At 37.2% G+C, this 10,056-nt stretch overlaps 1 protein-coding gene and 2 non-coding genes across 3 annotated transcripts; all 3 read left to right on the forward strand.

Annotated features, from left to right (window-relative positions):
- Positions 1–67: 67 nt before the first annotated feature.
- On the forward strand, positions 68–9,817 carry CCT6A (chaperonin containing TCP1 subunit 6A). Its single transcript, XM_072943033.1, has 14 exons — positions 68–349; positions 792–855; positions 2,142–2,276; positions 3,109–3,282; positions 3,816–3,919; positions 4,674–4,784; positions 5,048–5,207; positions 5,287–5,369; positions 6,276–6,372; positions 6,816–6,963; positions 7,384–7,517; positions 8,031–8,133; positions 9,084–9,156; positions 9,411–9,817. The coding sequence occupies exons 1-14, from the start codon at positions 213–215 to the stop codon at positions 9,481–9,483; spliced, it is 1,596 nt and encodes a 531-aa protein (XP_072799134.1). The 5' UTR covers positions 68–212; the 3' UTR covers positions 9,484–9,817.
- Positions 2,863–2,996, forward strand: LOC116284263 (small nucleolar RNA SNORA22). Its single transcript, XR_004194029.1, has one exon. It is a non-coding gene; the product is annotated as a small nucleolar RNA SNORA22 (small nucleolar RNA).
- Positions 7,013–7,153, forward strand: LOC116284261 (small nucleolar RNA SNORA15). Its single transcript, XR_004194027.1, has one exon. It is a non-coding gene; the product is annotated as a small nucleolar RNA SNORA15 (small nucleolar RNA).
- Positions 9,818–10,056: the final 239 nt, after the last annotated feature.

Here is a 10,056-nt window from a genome sequence, read left to right on the forward strand (position 1 = left end):
GGTGGGTGGGGCGGGGCTACGTGCGGCCGCGACCCAATGAGCGGCGTCGGCCGACCCACGGCCCAATGGCGGAGGCACGTGGGCACGCTGGGGGTGGGCCCGGCGCGCCGGACTGTTCGAGAAGATCCGGATAGCGCCTCCCGGCCATGCTCTGAACCGACTCTGGGCTTTTAGCACGCCGGGTGCCCTCATCTTCCTCTGCTGGGGCAGCTATGGCAGCCGTGAAGACCCTGAACCCCAAGGCCGAGGTGGCCCGAGCCCAGGCGGCGTTGGCGGTCAACATCAGCGCGGCCCGGGGGCTGCAGGACGTGCTGAGGACCAACTTGGGGCCTAAGGGCACCATGAAGATGTAAGGCGGGGTCGGCGGGGAGGGCCGGGCTGGTACCGCGCACCTCGCGCGGTCTCGGGCCTGGTGCTGGGGATCGCGGTCTTGAGCCCGTCGTCTCTGAGTATCTGAGCTCGCCACTGCGGCCCTTCTTAACCGCATTCTCCCGAGTAGTTCCTATTTTCCGCCCTAGCCATTTTCTCTTGTGGTAGATGCCGTCTCCGCGGAGAACAAAGCTGCCCGCATGGGCGCCGCTCTCCCCGCGGTCTGGTACTTAAGCGACCTGAGTTTTCGGCAGTCTTTCCCAGGCGGGAGGGGGTGGACACTGCACCGTTCCTGTTACCGGGAGCAGAGACCCTGTCCCAATGCCCCAGCTTCTTAGGATCTGGATAAAGCCCGATTTTTATGGGATTCTTGGTCGCCATTGAAAAAGTTACACTGTGCTTTGTTTCTGCCCATTGAACAGGCTTGTTTCTGGTGCTGGAGACATCAAGCTTACTAAAGATGGAAATGTTCTGCTTCACGAGATGGTGAGAGGTTGCTATACTAAGTCAAAAATGTCTTGGTTTTCTGTAGTACATGTGACTTGTAGAGAGATTTTTAATGTTCGTTTTCAAGGTAGGAGAAAATCATTTGCTCTCAACAGGTAGTTTTGCAGACAGTGGAAGTAGAAAAGGAATATAATCAGTAATGTTATTGACAATACAACACAGTGAGGAACCCTGGAGTCCGATATACTTACTTTTGAATCTCTATTTTTGTCATTTAAGGCCTTGATTAAAGGATTGTAATTATTAAAATAAATTCTAATAAAATCTGAAATAACTAAGAGAAATTGACACCATCAGATAGGCAAAATGCAACAGAATAGTTATACTTATTTCCTTTAAAACTGGAGTTCTCTGTTATATTTCATCTCTCCACCACCAACTAGAGGGGAAATAAAAGTCTTTACCATTTTTAAAGTCCCAGTGACTAAGAATATGAGGTTATTGAGAGGAGCAGTCGTTTTTCTCATCTCTGAGTTCAGATCCAAGAAAAGGAAATGACTTCCCTGTGTTTTGAGTTTTAAGTTTAGGGTTTTGATGGCACTGTACCATGTTAACATCCCAGGTGTTTGTAAATACCTTCAGTAAGGACTAGCTAACCTAGAACGTGTGTTTTTTGTTTGTTGGCTAAGTAGTGGCCAGGGCTAGCAGAGAGCATTTGGAGTCATAGTTTAAACTTGCTATGTCGTAAAAGTCATATCTACATGGCTTTTCTATTTTACGTAATTTAATGAGATTATCTGTGAAATGATTGGCTTAGATTCTTAAACTATCAGTGTCCCCAAAGACAAAAACCAAAAGCAGTGCAAGAGCCATGATTGGATCCTTTGTAATTAAGAATCTGTGAGTTGCAGGCATGAATATCGTGCTTTTCCAAAACGTTTCCTTACAGTGATGTAGCATCCACTGATGATCTTTGCTAAAAGGGCTATTTTTAAAAAATTCTGAGGCTGCTGGGCTTTCATTTATTCTCAGAAGAATCCTGGATTTGTCATAAAGAGACATGCATGGATTTGAAATTGTTGCTCTTACTAGTTAGCTCTATCACCTTGAGTAAGCCTTAATGAAGCCTCAAATTTATATTTAGAAATGGTTTGATCATCATAAACTGTTAATACAAAATAGCTAATGGTGAATTTTTCATCAGCGTAATATGTAGCTGCACACTTGGGCATTTTGTGCAAGTAGATTAGCCCTTTACATATTTTAAGGTATATATGGACTGTTTTAATTTAACTTGTTTAAGAATTTTTTTCTTCTACTTTCAGCAAATTCAGCACCCAACAGCCTCCTTAATAGCCAAAGTAGCAACAGCCCAGGATGACATAACTGGTGATGGTACCACTTCCAATGTCCTAATCATTGGAGAGCTCCTGAAACAGGCGGATCTCTACATTTCTGAAGTATACATGATTCTTGTGTTTCTGTGATATTTTACTGTGGATAGGAAATGATCTGAGTCTTATTTATACACAGTCATGTGTTACTAGTAGCAGAGGCCATACAGTAGAATATCAAGGGGCTTAAATCTGAGGACAAGAGTCTATATCCTAATCTGACACAAATTTGTTATGATCCTAGAAAAGTTAAAGAATTTTTCTTGGCCTAAAAGCTGTTTGGTTTTTTTTTTTAAATCAAGTTGCATTATGTATATGATTTTTATCTATAACATGGATTAATAATTGATATTTAGAAATGGGATATTCAGGATTGGCATATTTAAAAGGAAAAGGCCAACAAAAAATTTTAAATAAGAGTTCTACAACTTTTTTAGCACTCAGTAGTTCCAAGGTTAAAGCAAACCTCAGTGACTACTAGCCTGTTGTCAGGAAGAATTTCCTGGGAGGAGAGAGAAAGGAGATGCTTAGTCTGTTTATTTTTTATTAGATGATGAGAATTAATTTCAGGTTATCTATAGAAAAGATACAGTCCTGCTGACTGCAAATTGATAGGACATGGTTTTGAGTTTTGGGCATTATTCCTTTTGGTTTGCACAATGAACACCCAAGTGTGCTTTATAGTGCCCTTGGCTTTGACTCTGTGCTAGAGCAATGTCTGTTCTTTTCCTCTGCATTGAAAGGACTATTAATCCTTTTAAATGTATTCAGAAAGTCAGAACATTATGTTAATTGCGTTAAAGGTCTCTTTGTAAACTGCTTTATTATGAGCTATAATTGCATCTAGCTGAAGATCTGCAGTGTCAGTAGTGGTTTTGTAATTGTGTGTTTATTAAAGGGTCTTCATCCCAGAATAATAACAGAAGGGTTTGAAGCTGCAAAGGAGAAGGCGCTTCAGTTTTTGGAACAAGTCAAAGTAAGCAAAGAGATGGACAGGGAAACACTTATAGATGTGGCCAGAACATCTCTACGCACTAAAGTTCATGCTGAACTTGCTGATGTCTTAACAGAGGTATGTGTTTAATCTGTTATGTGTCTGGCACAGTACACCTATACAGAATACCCCTGGCAGCTGGACACATTGGTACTCTAGTTTCAATTACAGGGTGCTATCTACAGCCTTAACAGTATCATGCTGTGAAATAAGTAGGTTCATTTTTGTGGTAGTGATAACCTGATCTGTATTCCCAAAGAAAGTGAAGTGAGAAAATCGTAATAGTATGCCTGGCCAGGTTATAAAGATATAATCCAAGCTTTCAGTAAACAGAGTTTATAAAATGGAGGTTTCATTATTAAGAAGCTTCCTGTCACTGATATTTTTAATACAATAGTAGGGATGTCATTGATTCTTTAGGTAATTACAAATTGAGATTTTGTAAATGACTTCAGCCCGTCATACATAATGCATTCTGTAAGTACATAGAAATAGGCTTGGATCAATTCACAGATTTTTAAAGTCAAGAACCTGCTTTGAATTTCTCTGAAGAATAAGGTGTCTCAGCTTCGGCAAATCAAATTCATTTAATGGTTACACTTCTATTGCAGGCTGTAGTGGACTCCATTTTGACCATTAAAAAACAAGATGAACCTATTGACCTCTTCATGATTGAGATCATGGAGATGAAACATAAATCTGAAACTGACACAAGGTAGGTGGTAGAATGCTAGGAAATACTTAAGAAGTGAGTTTACAAACCAGAAGGAGTTTATACAATTCATATCTTTTGCCTGATTTTTTTGTCTTTGAATTAATGTATATTGCCAAGATGAGTAATTTACTCAGTGTTTCCTCTTGAAATGAAGTTAATGGTATGTATTTATAGTCAGAATGCTTCTGAAAAGTCAGCTACATCAGGTGAAAAAGAATATGAAAATGAATATATGTATGTTCCTGTATAACTGAAGCTTTATGCTGTACACCAGAAATTGACACAACTGACTATACTTAAATAAAAAATACATATATAGATTTTAACAAAGAAAAAAAAAGTCAACTATATCAGTCATTTGGCATTTATTGAACTGTTGGATACAAAACCCATGGGAGACTTTGGGGAATTTTTAAAAATTATTTCAAAGATCTAGTTTGAAGACATTTTTTAAAGGCAGTGATCACAGTTTGATAGCCTACCAACTGAGACTATTTCTCCACAGAATTTTCTGTGCAGGAAAGAGTTGTTACTTTCATTTGAATGGCTTATTTTTGTCGTATTCCAGAATACTGCTTTTTCACAGTTGGACCTACCTAGATATTACCTCAAAGTCCTCTTCAGATAAGTCAAGAAATAAAGCTGATTGTGTGAAAATTATCAATACAGTCTCAAGTCACTGTTTTGATTTTGTTAGCATATGTTATAGCCCATCTGAAATCAATAAGAATATAATTTTTATATGTTTTAACAGCTTAATCAGAGGTCTTGTTTTGGACCATGGGGCACGGCATCCTGATATGAAAAAGAGAGTAGAAGATGCATACATCCTCACATGCAACGTGTCATTGGAATATGAAAAGACGTGAGTTTATAGCCCTTTAAGAATGGGACAGAGAGGTGGAGGAGCTTGGGGTTTGGGGCAAGTCACTTTTTTGTGAGACTTAGTTGCCCCACTGTAAGGACAACAAGGCCTCAAATTGGGTTTTGAGGAAACATACCAGGAGTGGGATTGGAGCTCAGTGACTATTAAATCTTGAGACTAACATAGTTTCTAAGGCTGCTGGCTTATCTTCTACTCAGAAATTAAACATATCCTCCTCTTTCTATAACATTTTTTTTTTTTAGAGAAGTGAATTCTGGCTTTTTTTACAAGAGTGCAGAAGAGAGAGAGAAACTAGTAAAAGCTGAAAGAAAATTCATTGAAGACAGAGTTAAAAAAATAATAGAACTGAAAAAGAAAGTCTGTGGTGATTCAGATAAAGGATTTGTTGTTATTAATCAAAAGGTGAGATATTTTGCTTTATAAACTAGTCTGTATTTTAAAGGTGAAATACATTGAAACTAATTTTTTGTTGTTGTTCCAGGGAATTGATCCCTTTTCCTTAGATGCTCTTGCAAAAGAAGGCATAGTAGCTCTGCGCAGAGCTAAAAGGAGAAATATGGAAAGGTATGGACAGCAGATTATCCGGCATGAATTTTACTTATTTTGCAAGTTAACTAGGATTATTCCTTTTTTGGCCCTACTTATTTTTGTGTTTTTATTGCAATAAAATATACATAGTATAAAATTGATCATTTTACTAGTGTTTTAAAGCGTACAGTTCAGTTGCATTAAGTTACACACACGTTGTGCAACAATCATTATCCATTTTCAGAACTTTTTCTATCATCACAGACTGAAAGCCTGTACTCATTAAATAATAACTACACACCCCCTCTGGTAAATACTATTCTACTTTCTGTCTAGGAATTTGGTACCTCGTGTAAGGGAATCATGCAGTATTTGTCTTTTTGTGTCTGGCTTATTTCGCTTAGCCTAATCTTTTCAGAATTTATTATGTTGTAGCATCAGGCTCATTTCTTTTTAAGGATGAATAAATAATCCAGTGTATGGATACATAGCACATTTTGATCCATTTATCTGCCAATGAACATTTATTTGGGTTTCTACCTTTTGATTACTATGAGTAGTGCTGTGAATGTTGGTATATACTTGTTTTACTTTTAAATTATGAGCTGTACTGTATATATTTTTCCATATCAAGAGACAGCACCAAAGGTTTTGGAGAATACTTTTTCCCAAAGAGCTCACCATGATGAAGAGTTATTATCCATCTTTAGATTTCATATTAGGTATATTTGCTGCCTTGGGGAGAGTGATTTAAATGGAGAGTTGGGAGGAAAGGCCAGTTTTCAGCTGGTTGGTGGCAAATGGAAAGGTTTTAGCTAAAATACATTTTAGAGTATGTTTTGAGTATGTAATTCTGAAAATGATTGCTTTCTAAAAATTATTGTTCTTTAAACGTAACTAATAAAATTACTTCTGCATCTCCGTTACACTTCAATATTTCAGGCTGACTCTTGCTTGTGGTGGAGTAGCCCTAAATTCTCTTGATGGCCTAAGTCCTGATTGTTTGGGATATGCAGGACTTGTCTATGAGTATACACTGGTAAGTGTATTTTCTTTCCAAAGATACTACTTTTTGGTTCATGAATTCTTCACTAGTTAAAACTTCCTTAAAACTCAGGAAGAGATTTTTCCTTGGTTTACTTATGTTTTGATGGTCTATTGTAGTAATGATAACCCACTGAAAGGAAAATAACATTTGTTTTATCTGACTTTTTAAAAGAAATAATTTGCTTTAACATGGTCAGTGCTGTTCCCTCTTAATAATGCTACTTATTCCTCCATAAGCCCTTTCTCTCTTCTCTGTTCATTCTTTATACAGCCATATCCTGTTTTTTAAAATACTGTCTCAATAATTTGCTTTAACATGGTCAGTGCTGTTCCCTCTTAATATGCTCCTTATTCCTCCATAAGCCCTTTCTCTCTTCTCTGTTCATTCTTTATGCAGCCATATCCTGTTTTTTAAAATACTGTCTCTTCATACAGGGAGAAGAGAAGTTCACCTTTATCGAGAAATGTAACAATCCTCGCTCTGTCACATTATTGATCAAAGGACCAAATAAGCACACACTCACTCAAATCAAAGATGCAATAAGAGATGGCTTGAGGGCTGTTAAAAATGCTATTGATGATGGTAAGATCCCCACTGTACTTAAATTACATTCTTTTCGCTAGTCTAAAAGGCATGGCTGAATACTGTGTTCTTTTTGTCAGTAGTTTACACAGCCAGACACCATGCGAAAGTAAAGTTTTTCCTTTATAGTGGCCATTGATGGTATGCTAAGTTTTTTCATAGCATGCTGTTACTAAAAGAGGATACAAATAAATGAACTAGTAAGAACTTGTAGGAGCTTCTATATGCTAGTTAAATCATTCTATTTGATAACGTTGTTTGTATTGCTTTCAAATGCAGTGTTAAAATTGCTGTGGTTATACTGAATTCTCAGATTAATGATTTTCCTATGTGTGTTTTAATTTATGTATTTTCTTATAATTGATTCTACAGTATTACTGTCTTTGTAGCTTAGCATCTCTCTCTCCCCCCACCCAACAGGCTGTGTAGTTCCAGGTGCTGGTGCAGTGGAAGTGGCAATGGCAGAAGCCCTGATTAAATACAAGCCCAGTGTAAAGGGCAGGGCCCAACTTGGAGTTCAAGCATTTGCTGATGCATTGCTCATTATTCCTAAGGTGTGAATGCTTTAACAGTTTTCTGAACTACACCTAAATGATTCAGCTGATGAAAGCTTTTTGATAATATGTTTTTTTTCATAATACGGATTTTGAATAAGTAGGTTTGATAGTTTTCACCCTAAGACTAGAATAGGTATCTCTCATTTAAATGTTTTTGGTTCCTCTGGAGGGAAGGGTTGACTATCTGAACTTTCAGATGGCAGGAGGTAACTATTTTAAGAGGGTTTGCAGTATGCAGGTTATATTCGAGTACAAGCTTGCTTTTTGTTACTTGTTTTAAAGTAAGATTAATATTGTGATATTCTGTTGTTTGCTCAGTTAGGGGTACAGTTTATGACCAGAGTGGTGTTGGGCTTGGGGTGGATTAGTGAGTTGGTTAGTAATGTATATCTAGTCATTCTCTAATTAAGGTTTTTTTAAAAAAAAATTAGAAATGCTGTTCATTTATTATAGATTTCACTCTCAATTCTTAGGTCCTATCGTTTAAAGGGTTACATTTGTTTCCTTTAGGTTCTTGCTCAGAACTCTGGTTTTGACCTTCAGGAGACACTAGTTAAAGTTCAAGCAGAACATTCAGAATCAGGTCAACTTGTGGGTGTGGATTTGAACACAGGTAAGAAGATGTGACTATTTGTAGGATTATTTGTAGGGAAGAACTAGATGCTATAGGGGAGGTAAGGGCAGAAAGGATAAAAAATAGGACAAAAGAATCTTGGAGTTGCTTTGCAGTTTGACACCTTCATCAGGGATCTCTGGGTTCTAAAACAAGATATGAAAATGTAATGACTAAAATATGATATAAAAGTGTAGTGACTTAAAAATGTAATGACTAGATATAGTAACTAAGGTAATTAGTATACATTAGAAAATTTTTGAAGAGTACAGGTTTTGTGTTTCTGAGTTGTGGCAGGTGATTGAGGTTAATATATTGGGCTTGCTTAATTCTCTTTTTTGTCAGAAACTGATTAAAAAGGTATATTTGACGACTATTCACAGGTGGAAAGGGCTGAGGATAGCAAATAATGCTGGAAGAGGGAACCAAATCTAATTAAATGATTAAAGCCCTGATCTTAGGCCAGTGTAGTACAAATACACAGGTATAGACTGGAAGAGAGGTAACATACATCCACGCAGTATAGGTAAGACCTGCTGTTGTCAACAGCATCATTTAGATTCAATTTAATATAGAAGGTTTCTGAAATGAGGGAAATAGCCCATTTTGCCAGATTATAGTTCAAGTGCTATACTTTAATATGGACAGGAATGTGTCCAGATAGATAAACAGAGGTGTTCAAATATTTGGTAAACAAGTAGAGCATTCCTGTCATTGGAAGTATTCTAAGTAGAGATCAGCCACTCATCAAAGCTGCTGGGCACAGGAGTCATGTTTTGGAGTACAGTACTGGGCTAATGGAGGAACTCTGGTTTCTCATGGTTAATACTAGAGGAAATAAGTAACTAGTGATGAGTAAAGCAGCACAAAATACTCTTAATTCTTTTAGACAGTATTCTGATCTTATGACCTGCTCTGTGTGATTTTGAGAATACTCGGTTACTTTTCAGGTGAGCCACTGGTGGCAGCAGAAGTAGGCATATGGGATAACTATTGTGTAAAGAAACAGCTTCTTCACTCCTGGTGAGTTTGGGAAAGCCAAAACTATAAACTAACCTTTAGGGAATCATTATACTCTTAATTTGGTATGTTTTATTTAGTCACTTTTCTCTCCATAAGAAAATGTAATTGGTCGTAAGTAGAGCAACTAAGCTTCTGTGTATGGAGGGGAAAGGCAAATTTAACTGGTTGTAATTTGCACAGTCTAGTTGGAGATTGAATTGAATTAGGGTTCGTAACTCAAACCTGAGCCATCTGATTTTTTTCTCCCCTTTCAGCACTGTGATTGCCACCAACATTCTCCTGGTTGATGAGATCATGAGAGCTGGAATGTCTTCTCTAAAAGGTTGAATTGAAGCTTCCTTTGTATCATCTGAATCAAGAAGACTGCAGAGTGATCTTAAGAATACAGCTATGGAATTTGTGTCCAAACTTAACATGATTTTCAAAGGAGTTTTCTTTTCCCATATGAAAAAGGAAGAGAACACTGGCACCTATTCAAATTCTGAAGTTCTTAAATTATAATTACAGTATTTTTTAAATTGCCCTGCATTGTACACACAATGCAGCATGCCGTGTTTATCCAATGAACAGGATGTGTTGCTTTAGCCTCAGTGATAGAAAATTTCATGTTAGATAAGCATATGTTATCTACCTTGTTATTAAATATTCCTTGAAAAACAAATTTTAATGGTTGAATAATTTCTTCTGATGGGTGTATTTTATCTCCAATAGCTCCCTGTTGTTAAGCATTTAAGTGTTAAATTTTTACGCTAATATAATTTTATGCTAATTCTCTTAAGTAATTTAAGATCTTGAAAGCCTCTTTTTCCTTAGTATAAATTTCTATGAGTAAAATTGATCAATTTTACTTTCCATGCTTTTAAAATAGCTTTGCTAAATTGTTTCCCAGAACTAAGTTGT

This window comes from Vicugna pacos, chromosome 18 (genome assembly GCF_048564905.1).
Source record: "Vicugna pacos chromosome 18, VicPac4, whole genome shotgun sequence".
Taxonomy (NCBI): Eukaryota; Metazoa; Chordata; class Mammalia; order Artiodactyla; family Camelidae; genus Vicugna; species Vicugna pacos.

Excerpts from the sequence above, each read along its gene's own strand:
- CCT6A (XM_072943033.1), top strand. The coding sequence starts at position 213 with ATGGCAGCCGTGAAGACCCTGAACCCCAAGGCCGAGGTGGCCCGAGCC. Across the intron at positions 3,920-4,673 it reads AAATCTGAAACTGACACAAG|CTTAATCAGAGGTCTTGTTT; the intron begins GTAGGTGGTAGA and ends ATGTTTTAACAG. Across the intron at positions 9,157-9,410 it reads AAACAGCTTCTTCACTCCTG|CACTGTGATTGCCACCAACA; the intron begins GTGAGTTTGGGA and ends CTCCCCTTTCAG.